This window comes from Simochromis diagramma, unplaced genomic scaffold, assembly GCF_900408965.1.
Source record: "Simochromis diagramma unplaced genomic scaffold, fSimDia1.1 OVJJ01000419.1, whole genome shotgun sequence".
NCBI lineage: Eukaryota > Metazoa > Chordata > Actinopteri > Cichliformes > Cichlidae > Simochromis > Simochromis diagramma.
The window spans coordinates 5,748,837-5,775,700 of NW_024387244.1; the positions used below are offsets into that span (position 1 = coordinate 5,748,837).

The 26,864-nt window shown below is 37.3% G+C and overlaps 3 protein-coding genes across 3 annotated transcripts; all 3 read right to left on the reverse strand.

Annotated features, from left to right (window-relative positions):
- Positions 1-1,340: 1,340 nt before the first annotated feature.
- LOC120747339 (cytochrome P450 2J2-like) lies at positions 1,341-9,102 on the reverse strand. Its single transcript, XM_040053140.1, has 9 exons — positions 8,842-9,102; positions 5,295-5,457; positions 5,001-5,150; positions 4,447-4,607; positions 3,381-3,557; positions 3,152-3,290; positions 2,706-2,893; positions 2,111-2,252; positions 1,341-1,833 (listed from the first exon to the last, which is right to left on the reverse strand). The coding sequence occupies exons 1-9, from the start codon at positions 9,052-9,054 to the stop codon at positions 1,658-1,660; spliced, it is 1,509 nt and encodes a 502-aa protein (XP_039909074.1). The 5' UTR covers positions 9,055-9,102; the 3' UTR covers positions 1,341-1,657.
- Positions 9,103-9,703: 601 nt separating this feature from the next.
- LOC120747342 (cytochrome P450 2J2-like) lies at positions 9,704-17,068 on the reverse strand. Its single transcript, XM_040053142.1, has 9 exons — positions 16,782-17,068; positions 15,677-15,839; positions 15,388-15,537; positions 15,122-15,282; positions 13,567-13,743; positions 13,326-13,464; positions 12,552-12,739; positions 11,211-11,352; positions 9,704-11,058 (listed from the first exon to the last, which is right to left on the reverse strand). The coding sequence occupies exons 1-9, from the start codon at positions 16,980-16,982 to the stop codon at positions 10,883-10,885; spliced, it is 1,497 nt and encodes a 498-aa protein (XP_039909076.1). The 5' UTR covers positions 16,983-17,068; the 3' UTR covers positions 9,704-10,882.
- Positions 17,069-18,784: 1,716 nt separating this feature from the next.
- On the reverse strand, positions 18,785-24,305 carry LOC120747345 (cytochrome P450 2J2-like). The gene is made up of 10 exons (XM_040053147.1): positions 24,161-24,305; positions 23,798-24,031; positions 22,095-22,257; positions 21,723-21,872; positions 21,372-21,532; positions 20,835-21,011; positions 20,623-20,758; positions 19,996-20,183; positions 19,671-19,812; positions 18,785-19,421 (listed from the first exon to the last, which is right to left on the reverse strand). Exons 2-10 carry the CDS (start codon positions 23,996-23,998, stop codon positions 19,246-19,248), a joined length of 1,494 nt encoding a protein of 497 aa, XP_039909081.1. The 5' UTR covers positions 23,999-24,031; positions 24,161-24,305; the 3' UTR covers positions 18,785-19,245.
- Positions 24,306-26,864: the final 2,559 nt, after the last annotated feature.

The following is a 26,864-nucleotide window of genomic DNA, read 5'->3' on the forward strand; positions in this document are numbered from 1 at the left end:
AAGGCTTCACTAACATGGTTGTGCTAACTGCCATAACGAAAACTGGAAGCTAAATGTTTGGGAGTTTGTGGCATTGAGAAGAGGTCATAAAAAACATGACTTATTAAAAAAAAAAAGTCATCAGCACACAAATTCACAAGACTTTCCATTCTTCCAGATTTTTACACCATGAATTCCTGGGTGACTTCTGTTAACCTATGTAGTGCAGTTTTTCTGTGGACAACTTTGTGGTCACAACACCCATGAAAGTACACCGACGGCTTGCGTTAACCCTCTGACGACAAAATTTACAATGCCCAGACCCAAGGAGACACGTGGATGCTCGTGATGTGAAAGTACAATACTGGTGTGAATGTGCATGCGCATCTTTTTCTGTGTCAGGTCTGATGCCACAAAAGATAGTGGCATGAGAAACATTTAGCTACCACAAACCACAGAGCTGTTCAGGGTGTGGTACATGATCTGGGTCACTAGTTGAATGACTTAGCAGAAAACACACAACCAGGCAGTGACGCATGTCTGGCAAAGGTCTAGGATTTAAAAGGTCCTTTTTCTTAACTGATGCACCCGTACTAGCCTTTGTGATAATAATTAAGTCTTCTGTGCAATAAGCTGGGAAGGGATTCTCCTATAGGACCACGATGGACAACCAGGGAGGCTGCCACCTTAAAAGGTATCAAAATCAGACATGCACAGATCAAAAAGGAGTGCTTGGCTGTGGTTTAGGCATATAGAGCGCTCCCAAAATAACTTTAGCCTGTACATTTCATTACCCAAATAGACCACAAGCCATTGTTTCCACACTTGAAAGGATACTGTTGCAATGGCTTTTTGTTAATAAGAATAGCAAACTTCAATGCACAGGCAAAGTATGTCTTTGAAAACTGCTTGAATTTGCTGACACACTTTCAAGGCACCGTTCAGCCACGCAGAGACCTTTAGATAATGGAAACTGTCATATGACACACATCATACAGTCGATACTGGAAAAGGTTAGAGACCACAAAAAAACGATGAACCCTAAATGACGCTGAGCTGCATGAATCGACTTATACTATGAAGTCAGATATTCTCTATTATCATGCTGCAACTTGATCCTCGAAGAGTAGAACTACTACATCAGATTCACATGGGCATTTTATAGTGTTGTAACTGTGTTGTTGCCAGGTAATGGCTGAGGAATACAAAACTGTATTGGACAATACAAACATTGAGAAATGCCAAGGACATCTCAAACTGACAGCAGTGTGAACTTTAATAAAAAACAGACTGAATAAGAAGGATTAGGTCAATCAAAACTGGATTAAGTGAAAGATGAATATATATTACTCACGCACACATTTTCAAGTCAGGTCATGTTTATTTGTTCAGCACATTTAAAACCACTGCTTCACAGTGGCACATAGATTATCACTCAACAATGAATCATTAAAAAGTGTTTAGTATAATGTCAGAATTTTATACAGTTTGTATACAGCAGATATGTAATTTCAGTATATATGTATGTAATTTCTAAAGGTTTTATTAAACAGCATTCTGGCTCATAACATAATAGAAATAGATAATGATGAAACAGAAACTGCTTGACATTATAAAATGTAATGAAAGACAAATGTACACTGTAAGAAATAGACGTGTTTAGCTTATACTTGATGATTTAACGTGCCGTGGCACAAAGGCAGTAAGGTTTGGGACAACGGGTGGTTCCCAGTGTGAACTCCAGACTGGGCTGCTCTCCAGCAGGTGCCGAGAATGAAAACCTCTGAAGGAGGGAGGTAAAGAACAGGAATAATTCCATTCGGGCAAGCTGCTCCCCGAGACACACACGCTTGCCTGATAATACACAATAAGAGTTTCAGTCACTATGCTTTCATCTTACAGAGGTTATTACTACAGCTCTGAAACACACAAAAGAGACACCGATCCCCTGCAAACTCAGTGATGTAAGAAATTGTTTGTAGATATAAGTCGGTGCTCACGAACAGTTAACAGCAAGCAGAAACATGTAACACTTCTTTTACCATATCTTGCTCAAACACCTCTCTTGTTGTTTGCCTACATATTCATTAACAGAATACGTTCACTGAGATAAACTGCCCTCTTGACATACCTGCAGAAAAAGGCATAAAGGCTTCTCTCTTCCTAAAGTTACCATCCTGGTCCAAAAAGTGTTGAGGGTTGAAGGAATGTGGAGTTTCCCACATTGACTCATCATTGAGTACAGAGTGCAATATAGGCAGGATCATGGTGCCCTGAAGAAACAGGTAAGTTAATTTGTGTTTGTTTAAAAATTATCTCAACTTTTAAGAACAAAATAATTAAACAGGTTAGATGGAAAATCAGCTGATAGAGAAACGAATTATCATTACATATGTTGAGCAATTATTATTTGGATATTCCAAAAGAGCTACTAAATGTGTTGTATCGTATTATGAGTTGTAAAACACTTGTTATTTAACAACAGATGCACCAAAATGCAGTGGTTGTTTTTTTTTATGTTTAACCATTATCCCACTGCAATTAATTAAGATATTTCCATCATAAATATTGCGCAAAAACTGTCTTTCTGAGTTTATCTATGCTTTAAAGTGACTGAAAAAAAAAACAAAACATTGCTGAATTTAATGAGTTATTCAGTAGCTATATGACCAGAAACCAGAAAAACAAGCAAAAGGCTTTGGTGAAATAATTCTTAGCATGAGTACCTTTGGGATTGTGTACTTATCCAATATTGTATCCTTGTTTGTCATGTGTGACAAACTCAGTGGGAGGATGTTGCCCATTCTCTGGATCTCATGAATAACCGCATTGGTATAAGGCATGTTTTCTCTGTCACTCATAGAGGGCTGTCTGGATGAACCAATCACAGCATCGATCTCAGCCTGGACTTTTTCTGTACACAGTTAATAATGTGAGTCTACGTCAAGATTTTTAAAGTTGAGAAAACAATTCAAATCTAAGTAAATATATAAAATAGACTTGAGAGAAAACCCAATCCAGAGACAAAATTAAACAGAGACACACATTACAATGTCACATCAGAAACAATCAATTTTTATATAAATGGCTGACCTATAAGAGGCCGCTGTCATTATAAAGTTGAGATACTTGCAGAATATGTAGTCATAGTGACTATTACTCAGTCACAAACCTTGTATGACAGGATAGTGGATCATATATAGAAGGCCCCAGTATAAAGTAGTGGTAGTAGTTTCAGTTCCAGCACCAAAGAGGTCAAGGGTGCAAGCATTCAAACTACTGAGATCAAAACTTGAATCATTGCCTTCATTCTGTTAGAGGCAAAGATGAAAAAAATCTGATGACATTTCATTAAAAATGTAAAAAGAACAAAAACAGCAGAGATGCAGGACAACACTCACCTTTTCCATTTCTATGAGAAAGGAGTCGATGTAGTCTCTCGGAGATGATGGGTTAAAGTCTTCTTTGTGTTCACTGATCCTGTTTTCTATGTAATTATTTATATTCTTGACCAGAGTAAATGTCTTCTGATGAGGTCCGGGCACCCACTTCATCAGCCAGGGCATTGCGTTGTACATCTACAGCGCAGGAGGACAGTCACTAACTTGTCAGACAGCGTGGATATATCTATGACATTTCTATTTATTTAATAAAAATGTACTAAATTAATTAGCTTTCAAAGAGAGATCCACATTACTGTATGTCCCTATGTGAAAAAGTAAAGAACTCTCTTGTTAAATCATGAATTGACTATGATTAATCCCATTTTTTGTAAAGACCTTTTAAATCACTTAAATAGAACCTGTCTGACAAAGTAAAGGAGGCTAAAAGATCTTAAAGCACCTGAGAACGGCTTATAAAGACATTTCTAAGTCGCTGGGACTCCACAAAAAAGATCAGAGCCCTTATCCACAAATGAAGAAAACTTGGAACAGTAGTGAACCTTCATAGGAGTGGTCGGCCTACCAAAACGACTTAAAGAGTGCACCACTGATCACCCAGGAGGTCACAAAAGAACCCAGAAGAACACCTAAATAACTGCATGGGGGAATTTCACTGTCAAAACCACTGCTGCCCAAACAGAACACAAAAGGCTTGTTTCACATTTGCCAACATCTTGATGATCCTCAAGACCTTTAGAAAAATATATAGATGAGACAACATATGGCATAAAGCTAACACAGTATTTCCTAAAAGAACATTATACTAATAGTCAAACTTGATTAAAAAACAAAAACAAAAAAACAACCTAATCAAAGCTGGACTCAAGTAAGATTTAGATGCTTTAAATCAGTGGTCTCTATGTATGAATTACAAATATACAAATCACTGGGACACAGAACAATTCAGGAAGGGAACAATTCAAGGAGAGCCTTTTATAATAATGTGATTCAAATAAATATGACACATGCATTTGCATAAATCCTTTTAATTAGATTACTGAATCCTGGTTTAAAAGAGGCTCACCTGTGCCCACATGGTTACCTCCAAGTACAAAAGCTCATTGAAGTCCTGAAGAATAGACTGATGCTTCTCATCACTGTACTCAAATCGATTTGAAAACACCAAACAGCAGATGATGTTTGACACGGCGTTGTTTAGCAATGGCTGTGCATTAAAAGGCTTTCCTGTAAATAAAAACAAAGTGTGGGTGAGACAGAAAATGGACTCCATGTCCAAAGAGAAGACAAACTTGCTTGATATTTACCAAAAAAGCGTGTATTATATAAGAAAAATTAGCAATTTTATATTTTATATGTTTAGCAGAAAATTAGATAAGGTCATACGCAATTATCAAACATTTAAAATGTAAAAATTATCATCAAACAGTGTGTGTCTGTGAAGGTTCTCAGTCATCCAGGTCATCATAGTCTAAGGAGCTTGGAAATCCGAGAAGCTTCTTCAGAATTCTGAAGAAGCTTCTCGGATTAGAGGTGAAACATCTTCAAGGAACTTAAAGAAGTCCAGACACTTTTCTTTCCAAGTTCCTTAGACTATCAAACAGTGTGATTTTTAAATGCCTTGCTGGTCTGCAAAAGCCTCTGTGAGATACTGGCACTCCTGCTGGATGAATTCTGCCAACGTCGTCTTGCCCAGACCAAAGTTTCTGAGTGTCTGAAGAGAAAACCTCCTCCGCTGCTTCCATGGATAACCACTGGAACCTACAATACCTTTGAAAAAACATATACAAATATAAATATTTTGACTGGAAGAGAAACTAGGCATGTTGATCACCATCGTCACGCTAATAAATCTAACTTGGTGCCCATCTGATACTCCAATATTAAGTGTGTAATTAAAAGAAATGAAATCACCTTTATTTCCAAATACATCGTCAACCAGAGGAATTATGGGACGATCTGCAAAGTCTTCTCCTCGTTGGACCAGGGCTTCCTTTACAGACTTGTAGCCATTAATGATCACAACTCTATGACCAAAGATTCGAAGGCTGAAAATGTTTCCATATTTCTCTGAAAACTGAATCGACAGTAGATTTAGCTTGTTATTCAACACTTGCACATTTTAGGATAATTTAAAAAGAAATAACTTTTCTGATACAGCTGACTTTTACATTTTTATTCTACCAAAAGAAAACTAAGACTGTAGCAGCTGTGATAAGTGTGACATGTGATACCATGTCCTAAAAAATACAACAACCACAAAACAAGCAAATAAAAACAAAAAACAAGAACTGAAAGCAGCTAATAAAATAAAACAGAAATGCTTGCTTACAAATATTTAATGTCTCTTTACGGGACACTCGGCAGCAAAAAGTAGAAGCTGAAAGGACAATAGCAGCGACTTGAAATGCAGCTCACACTAAGCTTGTAGGCTGTTAGTTATGTTCAGTGTTGCCAACTCCTCAGTAAGGAAAATCGCTATTGGCTGTCCTAAAAGTCGCTAGAAGTCGCTAGATGACGTCATCACCTAATTTGCATAATTGGTCATGCTAATATAATGGTAACCTACGCTGTTGGAGAGAGAAATAACATCGTGGAAGAGACATAAAGTTAGCAAAAAACGTCCTAAATGCATTTAGAATTTATTTAGAACTACAAACTTAATTTCTTTTAGCAATTATTGTTTTTTAATGTCACAATTCCAACCCTGCTCCTTTATCCGGGCTTCGACCGGCAAAAGTGACCCGAAATAGGCACTCTGGTGGAGTTACTTTGTGTGTGAGAGTGTGTGTTTATAAGCAGGGGCGGAGCGTGGGGGTGGCTTACTGGGCTTAAGCCCGGGTTGTTTTGTCAGAAGCCCGGGGTCTTTTGGAGTGTAATTTTTTCATAGTTAGATGCCTGGCTGACAACTGTATAAAACAAAAAGTACACACAATATTCGAAGCACATAGTGCACACTGTGGGAATTTACGACTGTGCGTGAATCCCCCCTGATATTGGTATGATCCAAGCTCAGGCACTAAGCGACTGAGCGAGGGGGCGGGGCAGCTACTGCCTGTGAGTTCGCTGTTGGAGAAACGGAGCCAGGCAGACAGAGGAGAGCTTAAGTTTGACCAGGTACCAAAGCAAATCATTCGTACTGTACAAATAATGTAAATATGACGGTGCATCACGAAAGATTGATATCAAACTGATCACTTGACCAATATTACGTTACTTGCTCTTCAAGTGAATCAACAAATGGCAAATTGAAAAGCCGAACAAATGCTATTTTTTTTTATAGAGTCTTAGCTTACGTGTGTTTATTTCATATTTTCAGTTCTTACCCTCCCCGACTAAATCGGTTTCAGTTATGTACTGAAATATAAGAATGGACATTAGAGGCTTCTTTCAAAGAAAAAACTCAGGTAAATGTTATTTTATATATTATGCTTTGTATGTTGTTCAGTATATTTCTATGCAAAACAAGAGGGATTTCAGTACACAGCAGGATATTCACATTTGTAACCAGATATTTACACTTTAGGGAGAAAACATAAAACATTTTTACTGTACAACATCAATTTAGAGTAAACTTTTGTTTTAGATAAATATTAAAATATCTTTTGAATTAGTTAAATGTCAGAATAAAGAGAGACAGAGCTTCTATTTTAATCACTTTCATCAAATTTAGGAGTACATGTACACTAAGTTTGTTAATTAATAAGAAACTCCAGACGATGCCATTCTGAGCTGAAGAAGCTTCTGATTGGTTAGTAGAGTCCATGTGAGTAAATTGGTGGCACACCTGTGGATGCATATAAGGCAAAACACAGAGCCTGTTTCTGTGACATGGGAAAATTAAGAGATGTCAACCAAAACACCAGGAAAAGAACTGTGGAGCTCCATAAATGTGGCTCAATTCTGAATACAATTTGGTGCCATTTGCAATTAAGAAATACAGATAGTTTCTCTCTTTACTCTTAAAGTTAACAAACATGTTTTTTATATTTATCAATCTAAAAAAATAAACATTTAGTCTGATTTGATGTTACAATTAAAAAAGTGTTTGTGTTTTGATCTGAAGAGTACATAAATATGTGGTTTCAACTGTATATTTGATGATTGTCAGCACAAAGAGGGAGAGAGAGGAGCAGAGAGGGAGATGGAGGAACAGAGAGGGAGAGAGAGGAACAGAGAGGGAGATGGAGAATGAGGACAGAACAGAGATGAACAAGAGCAGGTGAGACACACATGTTAGTCAAATGGTCGTTTACCAAAAGTATCATCGTATCATAGGTCCTCATGTATCTCGTACCTAGTGTTTCTTTTTAGGTTTGCTATTTTTCAAATTCTACATTTATTAAGTTTTGCAGGCTTGTTTGCACAACAAGGATAAATAATTATATAAACTTTTCTCAATCTAAATAGTGGACTTTGGTAGAATTAAAAAATAAGTGTAGTGCAGGTCTATGATGATTTTTAGTGCTACTATCATCTAGTTCTGATTCTGGTTCTGTCTTGGTTAAATCCTAAGTAGTCCTGATTTTGAACTGTTGCAGTCCTGTTTTAATTCCGGATCAGTTCTGGGTCTGGTTGAATTGGGGTTTAGTCCTCGTGTCTTGATACAGCTCCGACTTTGTTCTGCCTTGCTGCTTAATTAAAAAACTAGTTCAAGGTGTCCTGCACATGTGATATATATTTTTCCCTATATGAAGTCATTCTTTTTTGAACAAAACTCAAAAAAGAGCCTATTAATCTTTCAGTCATTTCTAACCCCCCCCCCCCAAAAAAAAAATCCCACATGCATACTACCCTTTAGGGCTAAGCCCCGGGTGTTTCAAATGTCTGGCTCCGCCTCTGTTTATAAGTAGTTTTAAACCTTGTGATCCACAAAACAGCATAACAGTAAAAGAAGAACTGACTGTGTTACAGACAGTGCGGGAGCAGCGGCTTCGCTCATGCGCGATTCATTTGCAGTTTGGACGCACAGATGTGAACATCTCCTGCAGCTGGGGGAGGACTATCCTCCGCCCGTGAGCGCTTTAGCACGGGTGAAGTGCCCACGGCAGCACCGCTGCTTGTTGAGAGTAAGAGCAACACGTCCTTTCACGTCAAAAAGTCGTCATAAATAAGTCTCCAATAATTCCAGAAAAAGTCGCCAGATTTGTCGCTAGTCGCTTTTTAGAAAAAAAAAAAGTCGTTAAGGGGTCTGAAAACTCGCTAAATATAGCGACAAAGTTGCTAAATTGGCAACACTGGTTATGTTACCGAATGTTTTAAAGTCTAATAAAAAAAACTGCTCTGCCCCATGTAGCCCAATCTAAGTCTAAATGATTACCAATAACGGAGGAATAAAGGGAACCTATAGCACCATTTTAGCTACCTATTTGCAGTAAACGAGTCGCCCCATTTTCTATATGAATATATTCTTCTTCTTAACAGCAACAATGATAATAATAATCGTTACTTTGTATCACACCTCTTCGAACTGCAGATGGAATCTGTTAGGTTGCAGGCGATGGAGATCACCAATAAAAGGGAGAGCCCACGGTCCGGGAGGAAAGTTTTTCGGCACTCGGTTCTTCAGAACATGAGCCAGCAGAAGAAAAAGACAGGAAAAAAATAAAATGCTCCTGCCGTCAACCCACTCCAAGCCGAGAGCGCTGTATAATGTCTCCATAGCTCCGCTCATTCGTGTCACTTTACTGTTCTAACTTTGATTTCACCACTACATAAAATGGTGGGTGATTATATAACCAAGTGGGTTCGATAGCTGGCCTTCAAAATAAAAGCATTTAATAAAAACATGAAATCAATAACAAGTATCTTACTACGATGATCGTAGCGTGTTTATGTGTGTGTGTGTACAATATTTCCTTGTTAACTGATGGCCCAGTGTAAAGGAAACGTTGCATGTCACATCATCACACATACAGAAATTATTAACATGCATAGCTTTAATAAGCTTTATCTAACAGTTTTTATGATTTTCCTATATGTTATATTAATTGATCATACATCTGAAAATGATACATTCTCTGTTTGTTTCGCGTGTCACGTGTTTCCTGTACTTATTGTAATTTATTTGTCACTGATTTTTGTTTCAATCAGCAGTGAAGGATGCGAAAAAGCATTAATCAAATTAAACAACTCAGCTGATTTGTAAAGAAAGACATTTTCTGGGGGAGTTCCTCTACATTATTTAACAGTTGGGGTAGGGAGATTACAAGCTGTTAGTGATAGCTGTCAGTCCAGTCATTCATTGTATTACTGCCCTCTGCCAAGGTAAAGACTAAAGCTGACACCACTGACACAAGCTCATAATGAAAAAGGCAAGTGCATGCAGAAAATCAATTTATTTATGACACTGTGCATTTTATAACAAGCAGTGGTATGAAAAATAAAAACACTCACACCAACTGAAATAAATTATTATGGTTATTAAGATCACCCTGTCACCACCTGGTTTGCCTGCATTCCTCTGATATCCAAATAAACATAAACCTATATACTTTTCAAAATAGTTTGTGAATTTAAAAGGGCCTTCTTGTTTAAGAGTGACATAAGATTGTTGGTAATCAACCCGCCCATTAGGTTATATCATAGAGAGTCTACTGTAGAATAACAACTGATTTCTTATGTTCTTTTAAAGAAATTGGGAAAGTCAAGATAAGGATTACCACGTTTAGCAGAACACCTTCAAAATACCATCAAAGCAAACAGAATTTTTTTTTTACTATTCTGATATATTTCCAGAATCTTAAAATACTTTAAACACATCATTGACGAGTGTTAGCTTCATTAACCAGGAGGTCACTGTTTCATGAGGGTCCGTCAGTGCCAACAAAACTGACTAAACACAGCGAGTGGTTTTGTGCAACACAAAGACAGAATCTAAGAGTAATCATCAAGCACAGTGGTGCAAAATTATAGAATTGCATTCCTGCCTCAAGCACTGAGCAACTTCAAAACACTGAATCAAATAAGCATTGTTTCATAGAGTACTTAAAGATTATGTGAAATCATCTTTTGGATAATTGAACTGAAATAGGTTATTGATCCTCGACATACAAGCAAATCCACCAAGATATGGTGGGCTTTTGTTTTCAATGTAGACACTGACTCAAGTGTAGATTAAACTTAGTAAATTAAAGTTTGAATCCTATGTAAATATCTCTGCAGTACTATTAAACGTTAAAAACAGAATACTGTTTTTTTTTGTCCTGCTGTATTTATCTTATTGTCAAAACTTTACTGAAGTCCTTGTAAATGTTTGCTTATGACAGCGATTATCATGCATATGCAGTGGAATGTGATCTCTTAAAAAGTTGTAATTTAATATTGTAAACCTTTCAAATTTTCATTTGTTGAATACAATGGATGGAATGGCTCCTTTAAAAGGTCTCCATGGTGAGAAGAATTTAGCAGGTATAGATAATGCTTCATATGACAAATATGATGGAGGACATTGATTCATCAAACTGAGTATCAGACAATTTCAGTTTGTCATAGTTGATGGTTTAACGCGGTACAGCACAGAGGCGGTAAGGTTTGGGACAGCGTGCGGCTCCCAACTGGAACTCCAGACTGGGCTGCTCTCCAGCAGGTGGCGAAAGAGAAAACCTTTGAAGGAGGGAGGTGAAAAACAAAAACAACTCCATCCTGGCCAGCTGTTCTCCAAGACACACACGCTTGCCTGAGAATAAACAATAAGACATGAGTTTTATTCAAACAATTTACAAGATATTCACTATATCATAGAGTTTACTCCACTTCTGCAACAAACCAAGGATGCATGCCATTTTGTCTTGGCTAAAACAGTACAAGAGGCTTTAATGTACAACAAACCTGCAGAAAATGGAAGGAAAGCATCTCTCTTGCGAAATTTACCATCCTTGTCCAGAAAGTGTTGAGGGTTGAAAGAGTGCGGAGTTTCCCACACTGACTCATCATGTAGGACTGAGTCCAGAGTAGCCACGATCATGGTACCCTGCACAAAAAATACTATAAAAATAACCAAAATACTAAAATTGAAAGAAATAAAAAAAATAATTAAAATTGTTATTCAAGTATATTGGTTTAATTTGCCATATAACAGAAAGTGAGCTGATGGAAAAAGGCAACGTAACATTGTCAAAATGTCCAAAAGAGCTTTTTAGTATGCAATTGTGTCAAACTACAAAGTGTATAATGCCTGTTAATTAAGAACCAGGGACAAGTGCAATGGTTGTTTTAGATGTTTTTAACCTTTAATCGTAGGTGTTAAAAAATTAATCTGTTTTCTCAAAATTTCAAATTTTTACAAGTGTATATTCTGGTGTCTATTCACATTAATTTCTCACTTTCAGTTATTGGTTTGAGTTAATATGAGAACAGTAATGAAGTTGACCTTTTTATTTGATTTGAAGTTGCATTGTCATTACATACAGTATTTCAGAGAAACTAGAGAGAAACCATGCTAAGTCATTGCTGTTTTGATAAAATAGTGGCCATATGATTTGACATCTACTCTATCTGTCGCAGGACAAAAGGCAGTCTATGCAGGGCCATAAGAGTATCCTTATGTGTAGTCAGGAATCACTGTAATACAGAGCCCTGATGTAATACTAATGTAATCCATTAGCACAGGTGTGCCACAGAGATCTATTCTTGGACCTCATGTATTTATTCTGCACATAACCACAGACTAAAAATGGACTCAGCCACTGTGTAGTTACAAAACTCTGCATTTTGATGGGTTAGCATTTTGGCTGCTGCCATGTTACTTTTTAGGAGTCAGAAGTTACCATATATTGTTGAGAAGTCTAAACAGGCATGGTACTGTGAATTATTTAAGCATTACATAAGTCATTTTAAGAACTGCATAATATCTGGATAATTTTGAGGAAAAAGAATATTTTCACCATCTTACATCACAAATACACTTTACTTTCCGGGTCCATGTGGTATCAACCTTTTGGGATTTACTTACCTGGATGATTGATCATACATCAAGAGAGTACAGTTGATAGTGAGTGTTACACTATTTTTATACCAGGCTTTAAATGTGCTTTTTAAAGCTGCTTCATTGGTTATTTTAAGTGTAACATTAGGATTGACTTTTCAAGTCAGCTTCAAGTTGCTAAATTGGTAGACAAGGAATACTTTATTCTACAGCGAAACTGCCAGAAAGTATTATGGTTTGTGTACCTTTGGGATTGTGTATTTATCCACTGTAGTTTCCTTGACTGTCATACGAAGCACATTGAGAGGAATGATGTTGGCCATTCTCTGAATCTCATGAATAACAGCATCAGTATAGGGCATGTTTTCTCGGTCACTCACAGAGGGCTGTCTGGACGAACCAACCACAGCATCAATCTCAGCTTGAACTCTCTCTGCACAGTGAAAACAGGATACAATCAGAGTCTGTATCAAGGTTATTATATTTATCTAAAAGTAAATGAAAAATTAAAATTGACAGTGAGAAACAATTTCAGGTTATTAATGTAAAAATAAAAACGTACTTAAGGAAAAACAGTTACTACCAATACTGAATTATTAACTTCAGATCAAACATAATTAGAAACATAAACAGGAAATATATTTTCAGTTTTAGTATTTGTGAATTTGTTAATATTTGTCAACACAAAAAGCTACGAAACATTTAAACATATGTTTATTGAAAGGTGGAAAGTCTATATGAATGTCAATCGGCTATCTTCACATATTGATTTTTTATTGTCAGCTTCATGACCACATATGTGGTCTTCCTGTTTTCTGATAAATAATGCCAGGATCTACTCTGGAAACTAACTGATTCCCAACTAGAAATCAAAACATGCTAAAAAAAAAAAATGATGAGACTATCATAAACTCTGTTTTGTGTATTATGTAGATGACTAACACAACCTGCATGCTTTTTCTCACAGTACAAGACCGACATGACAAAATACATAGTACTGTTGGGTATTACACACGCACCTTGTATATCAGGGTAGTAGATCATGTAAAGCAACCCCCAACGTAAAGTAGTGGTAGTAGTTTCAGTTCCAGCAAAAAACAGGTCCATGGTGCAAGCATGTAAGGTACTGAGAGAAAAACTGGAATCTTTGCCCTCGTTCTATCAACAGTCCAAGCAGCATAAATTAAAATATCTTATATTTCAGGTTGCATTACAACACCAAAATGAACAAACATGATGGAGCTCAAATACAACACTCACCTTTGCCATTTCTATAAGAGAGGCATCAATATAGTCTCTCGGTGACGCTTGGTTAAGGGTTTCTTTGTGGTCTTTGATCCTGATTTCTATAAAGTCCTTTACCTCCTGTGTCAGAGTGAATATTGTCTTATGAGGTCCAGGTAACCACTTCATCAGCCAGGGAATTATGTTGTACATCTACAGAACAGGAAGCCAGATTAAACCATCTTTTCATGACTGGACATATCATGCTGTGCATTCAAAGAATTCTGATTTGAAATCTAACACACTTCTAACAGGAATTCCACAGTGGCAAAGCTGGTGGTAGAAATATAATTACCAAGAGAAAAATATTTGAGGGCAATTTCAGCAAACATTTTTTTGTTTTTTGTTTTAATGAGAGAGATCCAGTTCATATTCCCCAGTGTTCACTGAAATTTAAGTTGATTTAGATAATGTTTCAAAATGAGGAGTTGTCATATAGATGAGAAGTTTCAAGACATGCTTCAAAAAGCACTTGAAGAGACTTGGCTCCACATATTACCCGATATAAGCTGATTGTTATAAAAAAAAATCTACTTAGGTACAAATACTACTTGTGAACACACGTATACAAATATGATGTCTATTGGGATTAAGGATCCTTTATTGTTATTCATCATGAAGAAAATGTGATAGAAAGAGATGCAGTTACTCAGGTCTCATCTCAGTACTAGTAACATTTAAAAATAATAGACAGACATTTAGAGATTTCTCCAGATACAGACAGACAAACTGGTGGTAGCTAACCAACCGGACATTTTAGTGGAAGACAAGCAGAAGCATATATATATATATATATATACATATATATACACACACACACACACACACACACACACACACACACACACACACACACACACACACACACACATATATATATATATGTCTGCAAAAATTCCCCCCACCCCTACAGGTGGTCTATCCTTCAAGCTCAGGCCCTCTACCAGAGACCTGGGAGTTTTGAGGGTCCTGCGCAGTATCTTAGCTGTTCCTAGGACTGCGCTCTTCTGGACAGAGATCTCTGATGTTGTTCCTGGGATCTGCTGGAGCCATTTGCCTAGTTTGGGAGTCACTGCACCTAGTGCTCTCATTACCACTGGGATCACCGTTACCTTCACCCTCCACATCTTCTCTGAGCCCTTGTTACTTCTGCAGCTTCTTGTGTTATTTCTTCCTGATGTTGCTGTCATTCGGTATCACTATGTCTATCACTACTGCTGTCTGCTGCTTCTGCTTGTCTTCCACTACAATGTCCGGTTGGTTAGCTACCACCAGTTTGTCTGTCTGTATCTGGAGAAATCTCTAAATGTCTGACATTTTGTTTATATCTGTGGGCTTTGCATCTGCCAGGACTTGGCTTCCTCCTCTCTGCCCTTTGGTGTGTTTTAAATCAGTCTTTGTTTTTGCTCCTCATTATAAATTAGAAACCCTGTAGGGAGACTGTGGTTGCTTAAATGTGACTTTTGGATTTTATATAAATTGTGATGTAATTTGATTACTGCATAATGTAGGATGGTGGAAGGAGATTCACCTGTATCGATATGCTTCCCTGTAAGCGCAAAATTTCATTGAAATTATGAAGAATAGACTGGTACTGCCGGTCAGTGTACTCAAATCGATTCCCAAACACCAAACAGCAGATGATATTCGACACAGCATTATTTATCAGTAGTTGGACATTAAAGGGCTTTCCTGCAAATAAAGACAGAAAATATGGGGACAAGTACCCAGTGTCATAACAAAGCAAGCCCACTCGATTGAATGGTGCCAATCATGTCACCAAGATGTTTTTTATGCCTTGGTGTTCTGTGAAAGCCTCTGAGAGATACTGGCACTCCTGCTGGATGTATAACTCCAGAGTCTTCCTGCCCAGACCAAAGTTTCTGAGTGTATGAAGAGCAAATCTCCTCTGTTGCTTCCATGGATAACCATTTGAACCCACAAGACCTTTGAACACACAAATACACAATAATAGATTGAATAAGAGACACTACCTTACACCCCTGATTTGGTGTCTCAATTATGTTGTTCATTGTATTCAACACTAACTATATATATTTTTTAATGAAAAAGAGAAAAACAGAACCTTCATTCCCAAATAAATCTTCAAACAGTGGTACGGTGGGTCGATCTATGAAATCGTCTCCTTGGTGGACCAGGGCTTCTTTCACAAACTTGTAGCTATTAATGACCACGGTTCTTCCACCAAAGAGTCTGATGGTGAAAATCTTTCCATATTTCTTTGCAAACTGAACAAAGACAGCAGGCAGATGTTGTGGTTCAACTGTACTCAGAGAATTAATACTGCTTCTACATCCTTACTGCAGATACTATAAGATTGCAGCAATGTTGCCTCATTAATATTATATCTCTTAACAAGAACCCAAACTGCAAACACATGAGAAAATATTTAAAAAGAGAATATAAGTAACCGAAAATGCAGCTCTGGCTGAACCCTCTTGATGTGGTCTCCATAAACCAAACTCAAGCAACAAACCTTTTCTCTTGTGTGAATAAAGGCATCTGCAGATAAAGTTCACTGAGTTAATGATTGCCAGAGTTTTAAATGGGGACTTGCTTGAACTTGTTCTGTAGTACTTTAAACAGGCAGAAGGATGCTTTTACTAACTATTACATCCATATTACAAATATTCTTCCACTGAGGATAAGTAATGGCCATTGAAAAAAGATGCTCCTTTAATTCTTGGATATTTTATTATTAACTCTTCAGAGGAGGTTATGTTTTTGGTAGCATTTATATCCATGCATGACAGCATTTTGTTTGTAAACATGACAGCTCAATTATAAAATTTATTGTTATTTATTGTTTTTGTTGCTATGCATTTGCATTTAAATACCTTGTCAAATTTGACCTCTTATGTCATTTTTTCATTTCGCATCTGCCTTTCTTGCAGGTTGACCCCAAGATGCGTTAAATTTTTATAGAAAGTTTTATTGAGAGAAAGAGAAAATTAGCTAGAAATATATTGTAGTATTATATTGTAAAATAAGCACAAGTTATACTATTATCCATTACCTACTCTTATATAACATTATTGTAATTAAAGTAAAGCTACCCTTATCTGATTTTTACTGCAGTACTAACATCTTAAAGTACTTTTAAGGAAAAAAGAAAGAAAAGAAAGATATTAAAATTAAAACACTATTCCCTTAATAGAAAACACGAGTACCTCTCTGAACTGCAGGTGTATTCTGTCAGGCCTGATGCGATGAATGTCACCGAAAAGCGGGAGAGCCCACGGTCCAGGTGGGAAGTTTTTCGGCACTCTGTTCTTCCAAATATCAGACAACAGCAGGAAAACACAGAGAAATAATAAAATGCTCCTCCCATCTATCCACTCAAAGCCAAGAACACTGTATAATGTCTCCATTTAAATTTCTTAATGTGGAATGCTGGATTACTGTAGTGTTTTAACTGTGATGCTACCACGAAACAAAGTGCGATCAGATAAATGGGTGGACTTCCTTAAACACAAAGGTGAAGGAAAGACTCATGTTCGCGCAGCTGGACTTCAAAATAAAAGCTGGTAATGGTGGGGTTATTTTTAGTGTTTTCACATGTGGGACGTTATTGCATGCAAAAAGGCTACACGAAGATTATGAATGAGTTTCCTTTTTAAATTCCTTTAAGAGACCTTGGATTGGCCATGGAATTGTTTGAACTAGTGTTGGATGTGGACCCAGTAAAAGACCTTTCCCAGTGAGACACAACCGGTGAATGCTGGGATGTTCCTACAATATTTATGTTAAGACTGTTGCACCCATGTAATGTTTAAATGGCAGCTTGGTGATTTTTAGCCCTGGTTGTTGTTTTTTAAGGCCCAGGCTTGTTTTTATTGTAAATAAATGAAATGTTCTTGATCACCACATTGGGTTCTGTACTCCTTGGCTATCATTCTATTTTTTAGCTGCTCTCCAACCAATGGAAAGGATTTTTTTAAAAAATTTTTTAATTTATTTACAGTGATATAAATGCTGGCAGCACAAGGAGATGATGAGTGAGGAATAAAGAAGATTCAAAAATTTTAAATTAAAAGCAAGTATAAAGTTATTCAAATACAGTAAGAATGATCAAATTAAAATTGATCACTGGAGAAGGTGATGAAAGGAAAGAAAACATATCTAAACTTCTCAGGGAGGTTTTTCACAGGAATTGGTGCCCTGATGGAAAAGGTTTGGTTAGTCTTGATTCTCACCTGAACTGTGGGACAACCAGCAGAGCCTTGGCTCATGGCCTTAGTTTATGACCAGTGGTGTACGATGACAGGAGATGTGATAAATATACTGTGGCTGAAGCTCATAGAGAGCTTTAAAGGTCAACAAAAAACTCTTAAAACTAGTTCTATAATCAATAGGTAAAGCCAGTGAAGAGAAGCTTAAATATGAGTGTGGTGCCTCATTTTGGAACAGCTGTAGTTTGTGTTTGGTTCAAGCAAATGTATAACAAATTGCATTGATCTAACAAAGAGGAATTATAAGCATGGCACGGCACATAGCTAGATTCCTTTGGATCAAACTGAGCTGAACCTAATAAGTCGCCTAAGCCAGATAGAGCAAGATTGGATTGAATTGACAGTGATGCTTATTTATGCTGAGGTTTTTACAACATTGGCTCACATTTATAAGCAAGGAGCCCAGAATGTGAGGTCATCGAGCCATAGTCTACTTCATTTACATCTATAAATTAAGTAATTGTGCTCTTGTGATGTCACCAATGTCAGAAGGATTTAAGCATTTGGCAGTGGAGTGCTCCAGCTCCTGTGACCAGTTCATCCATTTCCTGCAAAGCTGACAGTAGTGCAGGATCCTCCAGTCCAAGCTCCCTTCTGGACAGCTTTTGCAAGAGGATCTTAACAAAGACGTTGCAGCCCAAACACTCTCACAATGACAAGGAAGTCATGATCCAAATAAAGTCCTTCATACCATGTATTCTATACTTTTTTGGTATTGCAACCATCATGGCACACCTGTTGCTCATATATTTTTACATTTCAAATGATTAGTTTTAGAAGCATTTCTAAAAGGATCTCAATGCTCTCTTTACTCTTGCCACCCTAGATTTTCTCATTTTCTCTTACTTGTCATTTTCCATCTCTAACGTCAAACACACTTCAGGTAAAGCAAACGACTTTGACTGGGTATTAATGGTGTAAAGAGAAATGAAAAGTCAAGCTTGAGATTTTTTTTAATGGTAATTGTTCAGAATTAACATTAATTTCAGGTAAAGTAACAATTTAGAAGAAATGATTCTGTAAGCCTTCAAATACAGTGGAAAGTTTTCTAACAGATTACTTTGATTGTCCTTAAAAGGGACAGAATCCACTTTACTTGTAAAAGCAATGAACCAGGCAGGTATCATATACTCTGAAATCCTTAAACAGAACAGAGACCAACTCCATTATTTCACTTGCCTTAATGTCAGAGTAAAAAGGATGAACTAATCTCAGTTTTTCAGTGGTTTAACATTTTTAGAAATTTCTGTTAGAGTAGAATAGATTTACATTGTAAAGGTTTGTCAAAAAGGTCTACTGGACTACAAGAACAAAAACTAAACTGCATTAGATGAAACATGTAATAAAGGAGTGATGTATCAAGCTGAGAATCAGACATTTTTAGTTTGTGATAATTCATGGTTTAACGTGGTACGGCACAGAGGCGGTAAGGTTTGGGACAGCGTATGGCTCCCAGCTGGAACTCCAGACTGGGCTGCTCTCCAGCAGGTGCAGAGAATGAAAACCTCTGAAGGAGGGAGGCAAAGAACAGGAATAACTCCATCCTGGCCAGCTGTTCCCCGATACACACACGCTTACCTGAGAATGCATAAGACAGCGTTATTCAGATAATTTACAAAATATTAAATCATACCACATATTATTAGTGCACCTCTGGAACAAACTAAGGTTACAGTGAACACCTATGGCCTACCAACCAACGATACGTAAAAAATTGCTTAGGCAAATAAAGACATTGTGGTGGCAAGACGATTACAAGGAAATACAGTATTGGGTTTCATTTTGCTCTTTTTAGAGTAGAACAAGAGGTTTTAACTTCCAACCAACCTGCAGAAAATGGAAGGAAGGCCTCTCTCTTGCGAAATTTACCATCCTGGTCCAGAAAGTGTTCGGGGTTGAAAGAGTGTGGAGTTTCCCACATTGACTCATCATGTAGGACCGAGTCAAGTGTAGCCAGGATTATAGTTCCCTGAAGAAGTATGACACAAAAACTGATCACTTAGAAAGGACGTGATAATCAGTTTGTTTTTTGCTCGTTTGTTTCTTTGTCTGTTTGCTTTTTGCCTAGAGGTTAAAATGTTTTTAATTCGAGAATAAGCCAGAAAACTTTACTAGGAAAAAAAGGCACAAACACTTGTTGCAGATTGTGTACCTTTGGGATTGTGTACTTATCAATTGTGGTGTCCTTGATTGCACTGTGAGCCAGATTCAAGGGGATAATGTTGCCCACTCTCTGGATCTCATGGATGACCGCATCAGTATAGGGCATGTTTTCTCTGTCAGCCATAGACGGCTGTCTGGATGAACCGATCACAGCATCGATCTCAGCCTGGACTCTCTCTGCGCAGTGAAAACAGGAAACAAGTTTAAAAATAAACAAAGTAAACTAACTGAAACGACTGTGTGCTTTTAAAGCTATCAAGAATAAACTCAGAAAAGTAAAAAATTGTCTTTGTTAAGTTGCTCTTTGTTAACACAGCAAGTATGAGGAGTCTACAGGACAATCACTCAAATACCTTCACACATGGTTTTGACATTGTCATCCTGATTCCGGTCTTCCTGTTCCCTTACAAGTTCTACTCATTTTAAATTAACAGAAAATGTGAAAACAAAAAAGTGATAACTGAAACTGATAAATTTAAAATAAATTTTTAAAACTTAGAAAATTCAAAACTATGCTGCAAAGATGGCTGGAAAAAAAATCCTAATACCACTAACAATAAATATGTGATAGCAAGATAATTACAGCAAATGCAGGCACGGTGGATATTATGCACACCTTGTATGTCACTGTAGCAGATCATGTAAAGTAGTCCCCAGTTCAAAGTAGTGGTAGTAGTTTCACTTCCAGCAATAAACAGGTCCATAGTGCATGCACTTAAACTGCTGTGATCAAAAACTGAATCACTGCCCTCCTAGCAGAGACAGGAATAAATGACTGTTGACATATTTCATTTGAAGTGCAAAAAGAAAACACAGCACACCACTCACCTCTCCCATTTCTATGAGAAAGGCATCGATGTAATCTCTCGGTGATGCTGGGTTAAAGTTTTCTATGTGTTCTCTGATTTTCGTTTTTATGAAATCAGTTACGCGTTTCGTCAAAGTTAATATCTTCTGATGAGGTCCAGGCAGCCACTTCACCAGCCAGGGCATTGTGTTGTACATCTACAGAACAGAAAGACAGTTACCAAATTATATGATGATCTGGTAACAACTGTGACATTTCTACCTGTGTATTTCTCTATGGTACTCAAAGGACCCTGAATTAACATGTGTTGGGGAATCCCACGGCTCCTAAGATGGTTATAGAAATCTAACGTCCAGGGAAAAATTAAATCTTTCCAAACCTTATTTTGGAGCAAAGCCAACAAACTTTTTCTAATCTAGATAATGATTAATACAATTTCCAAATATGGCTCCTGAGTAGCAAAATTATTTCTAGAGGCGCTGATCAATACATTTGATTCAATAAGGAGATGTTTGTAATTTTTATGTATTCTTGACACGTGTTTAAAGGGGGTTTACCTGTGTCCCTATGGTTCCCTGTAGGCGTTCCATCTCAATGAAGTCACTAAGAATAGACTGATACTGCTCATCAGTGTACTCAAATCGATCCCCGAATACCAAACAGCAGATGATGTTTGACACAGCGTTGTTTAACAGTGACTGGGCATTAAAAGGCTTTCCTGTAAAATAAAGAGTACAATGTGAATAAGGCTTGTTTCAGCTCTGCAAGAGTAATGATGTTTCGCAATGTCTGATGATTACACTAATGCTTTAATGCATGCTTGTCTGTTGGAAAGTTGGAAGAAACACAAAATGATGCATATGTATCAAACAGAAAAATATGTGAAAAACAGTGTGATATTTTTATGCCTTGGTGATCTGCAAAAGCTTCTGTGAGATACTGGCACTCCTGCTGGATGGATAACTCCAGGGTCTTCTTGCCCAGACCAAAGTTTTTGAGTGTATGAAGAGTAAATCTCCTCTGCTGCTTCCACTGATACCCATTTGACATCAGAAGACCTTTGAACACACACACACACACACACACACACACACACACACACACACACACGCACACACGCACGCATGCACGCACACACACACACACACATGCACACACACAGGTAATAGAAACTAATTAGAACATCTTAATATCCCTATTTTGGCAATTCTGATGCTGTTCGGGCATTAATTATAAGGGAGATTCTTTTGAACAAAAAACAAAAAAACAAAAAAACCCACCATTATTTCCAAGTAAGTTTTCAAATGAGGGTAATGTGGGACGATCTATGAAGTCATCTCCTTGTTGGACCAGCACATCTCTCAAAAGCTTGTAGCCATTAAGCACCACAAGTCTTCTGCCAAAGAGTCGAAGGCTGAAAATCTTTCCATATTTCTCTGCAAACTGAACACAGAGAGTGGACAGGTAATGTTGTGCGTATGAAAACTGTGTATTTATACATCATTTTGCATTTAATAATTAGTGATCAATTAAATCTGAATCTCTTGCACACTGTGTTTTTGTCCTGTCTCCCCCCCTCACCCCCAGCTGTTTGAGGCACATGGTTGCCCCTCCTCAAGCCTGGTTCCTCAGGAGATTTCTTCCTGTTAAAATGGAATTTTTCTTTCTCATTGCCAAGAGCTTGCTCATAGAGGCGTTGTTGTGGTTGTATTATTGCAGGGACCTTGCCCCAGCAAAAGAAAAAAAAGGAGGCAGATATTGTTTACATGGGGGTATTGCACTAGAGATGGTACAATAAGGTACAGAAACTTAAGGCTCACTCCACTAATCAGAAAGCAATGCTATAAATCTTGGTTTTTGGGAAAGTTTTTATCAAGTTCCAGTCCTCGAGGGCCAAGTGTGGAATGGAGCAGGTGTGATGAGCTGTCCGTCATGGAGAACAATTTGTTGAGTGACCTCTAACCCTCGCTGACTGAAATGCCTCCAAATGCTGAGCGGTGCTGCTTCCAGCTTTGCAGATTAATTTGTTCATCATTTTGGCATCTCTGGCACTGATGCTGTCCCTACTTGTACACAGCATCACTGCTGGTCCTCCAGTCCAATCTATCATTCAGGTGAAAGTACCCGTATCTGTCCGTTTCAGCCTCCACAACCATGATGTTGATGGGCATAGACCCACTGCAATCCAGAAGACAGTAGAAGTGGAGACACCCATACTGAACAGCTTGCCTCTCCGCAGAACTGTTTGGAAGGTATTAAAGGCACTGAAAAAAACATGCCGTCGGCCCTCTTCAGTTTGCTTACCAGCCTTGTAGGAGTGGAGCATGCTGCAACAGGTAGATAATTCCTATCACACTACACTTGGTGTATCGAGGGTAGGTGGAAACTTTTGTTTGACATTTTTTGTAGACTGTACTATTTTCACTCTTCATCATGCTGCTGTAACACAACAATGCAGTATTGATCTATCTCTCCATCTATAATTTTCAGTGAAACACTACAGCTCACTGAGCTGTGAGCCAGAAGAGGAAAAGTGGGGGTGGCCCACAAAGTAAGAATCCAATGAAATATTTGCATCACCTAACAGTTAACATGAAAAAATAGACTTTTAAACATTAAGTACTGTAGTACTGCAATTTTATTTAGTTGGGGATAAGGGGATATATATATATATATATATATATATATATATATACATACACACACATGAATTTCTAATATTTCAAAACTCTAAGTGGATTGAGCAGTTAAATAGTGAAACAGTCGGCAACCGTACCATAATATAAGTAAGAAAAGCGCAACAACATTGTAGGGGAAGCTGGCAGTGCAGCTAACTTTAACTCCACACCGAGGGCTCACATGGCTGCGGTCTGGGTTTTGAAGCCTTTTGTCTCTGAGCTAGAGAGACGGAGGTCCATTTCGCCATGTAAAACTAATGTGAAATTCTAAGCGTTTGAAAATAAATTGTGAAAATAGGTCATACCTCTGCGAATTGCAGGTGAAATCTGTCAGGTTTGATGCGATGAAGATTACCGATGAAAGGAAGAGCCCAGGGTCCAGGAGGAAAATTTCTCGGCACTCTGTTCTTCCAAAAATCAGCCAGGAGCAAAAAAACACACAGGAATAACAAAATGCTGCTGAAGTCTATCCACTCCAACCCGAGGACACTGTATACTGTCTCCATGTCTTCACTTTTTTGTGACGACCTGTAGCTTTCCTGTTGAACAAGTCATTACAAACCACGTGAGAATGTTTAGTCAGATGAGTCAGAAATGGGTTACATAAACTTTATGGTTAGTCGGTAGTGACAGTTTGAACTCTGTACGTATACCGTATCTTACCGCACCCCGGAATGTAAAGCCTTTACGGCTTCTGGAAAGCGTTTAGCTCCAAATTGCAGCGTACACCAGGTAGTTGGCTCGGATCACGTCTGTTTAGAACCTCCAAATAGTCTCGGTGTGGTGGTTTTGGTCCGCAGGTCCGAACCGCGACTGGTGTCAAGCCAGCCTCCAATTCGAGACTTGCAGTCAAGCCAGCCTCCAGTTGATTTTACGTTCCCTGTGTATTCAAAGTATTACGGGAATGGATGTGGAAACCAGATTTCAAAATAAAAGCCAACTTCGAGTGAATTAACAGATATGTTAAGAACATAATAACATATAATTTAGGCTTTTTTTTTTTTTTTTTTTTACAAACTCTAATGTTACATCTACATGACACAGCCTTGTACCCTAATTGTGCCCTATCAAGGCCACCTTATTTTGGATTTCAAAGTAAAAGCCCTGTGAATCTTCATTTTTGAACTACTCTTTCAATGAATTCATAATGCTCTTAAAAGCAAAAGTCGTATTTCCAAATACTATTTGAACTTTGTATCAACACTTTCCAACCGCAGTCTTTTTCACAGTAATACCATATCAAATAAATTCTTTCTGATTTTGCTTTTCATAGTAATGGCCCTTTGAAATTGCGGATATTTGACTTAATCTCCTAACGATTCAAAATGCTCTAAAATGAAAAATTCTTGTTTCCACAGGGTAATTCCACTTTAGATCAACAGTATACAACCCCGCAGTGATACCATATCAATATCAAGTCATTCTGATTTTGCTTTCAAAAATAAAAGCTCTTTCAAATTGTCCATAATTGACCTAACTTTCAGTGATTTCAAAATGCTCTAAAATGGAAAATTCCTGTTTCCACAGGGTAATTCCACTTTAGATCAACAGTATACAACCCCACAGTGACACCATATCAATATCAAGTCATTCTGATTTTGCTTTCAAAAATAAAAGCCCTTTCAAATTGTGCATAATTGACCTAACTTTCAGTGATTTCAAAATGCTCTAAAATGGGAAATTCCTGTTTCCACAGGGTAATTCCACTTTAGATCAACAGTATACAACCCCACAGTGATACCATATCAGTATCAAGTCATTCTGATTTTGCTTTTCATAGTAATGACCCTTTGAAATTGCGGATATTTGACTTAATCTCGTAACGATTCAAAATGCTCTAAAATGAAAAATTCTTGTTTCCACAGGGTAATTCCACTTTAGATCAACAGTATACAACCCCGCAGTGACACCATATCAATATCAAGTCATTCTGATTTTGCTTTCAAAAATAAAAGCTCTTTCAAATTGTCCATAATTGACCTAACTTTCAGTGATTTCAAAATGCTCTAAAATGGAAAATTCCAGTTTCCACAGGGTAATTCCACTTTAGATCAACAGTATACAACCCCACAGTGATACCATATCAGTATCAAGTCATTCTGATTTTGCTTTTCATAGTAATGACCCTTTGAAATTGCGGATATTTGACTTAATCTCCTAACGATTCAAAATGCTCTAAAATGAAAAATTCCAGTTTCCACAGGGTAATTCCACTTTAGATCAATAGTATACAACCTCACAGTGATACCATATCAGTATCAAGTCATTCTGATTTTGCTTTCAAAAATAAAAGCCTTTTCAAATTGTCCATAATTGACCTAACTTTCAGTGATTTCAAAATGCTCTAAAATGGAAAATTCCTGTTTCCACAGGGTAATTCCACTTTAGATCAATAGTATACAACCTCACAGTGATACCATATCAGTATCAAGTCATTCTGATTTTGCTTTCAAAAATAAAAGCCTTTTCAAATTGTCCATAATTGACCTAACTTTCAGTGATTTCAAAATGCTCTAAAATGGGAAATTCCTGTTTCCACAGGGTAATTCCACCTTAGATCAACAGTATACAGCCCCACAGTGATACCACATCAATATCAAGTCATTCTGATTTTGCCTTCCAAAATAAAAGCCTTTTTAAATTGTCCATAATTGACCTAACTTTCAGTGATTTCAAAATGCTCTAAAATGGAAAATTCCTGTTTCCACAGGGTAATTCCACTTTAGATCAATAGTATACAACCTCACAGTGATACCATATCAGTATCAAGTCATTCTGATTTTGCTTTCAAAAATAAAAGCCTTTTCAAATTGTCCATAATTGACCTAACTTTCAGTGATTTCAAAATGCTCTAAAATGGGAAATTCCAGTTTCCACAGGGTAATTCCACCTTAGATCAACAGTATACAGCCCCACAGTGATACCATATCAATATCAAGTCATTCTGATTTTGCCTTCCAAAATAAAAGCCTTTTTAAATTGTCCATAATTGACCGAACTTTCAGTGATTTCAAAATGCTCTAAAATGGAAAATTCCAGTTTCCACAGGGTAATTCCACTTTAGATCAATAGTATACAACCTCACAGTGATACCATATCAATATCAAGTCATTCTGATTTTGCCTTCCAAAATAAAAGCCTTTTTAAATTGTCCATAATTGACCCAACTTTCAGTGATTTCAAAATGCTCTAAAATGGAAAATTCCTGTTTCCACAGGGTAATTCCACCTTATAATTATTCTGAAATGGGTTTTTTTTATTCTTTCTGTTACTCACATGTATGTTTTGATGTGCAATGGTGTTAGTTTGAATGACATCTCCAAGGCCCTTTAATTTATAATTCTCTTTTTGGTTTTTTCTTTTTACTTTGTT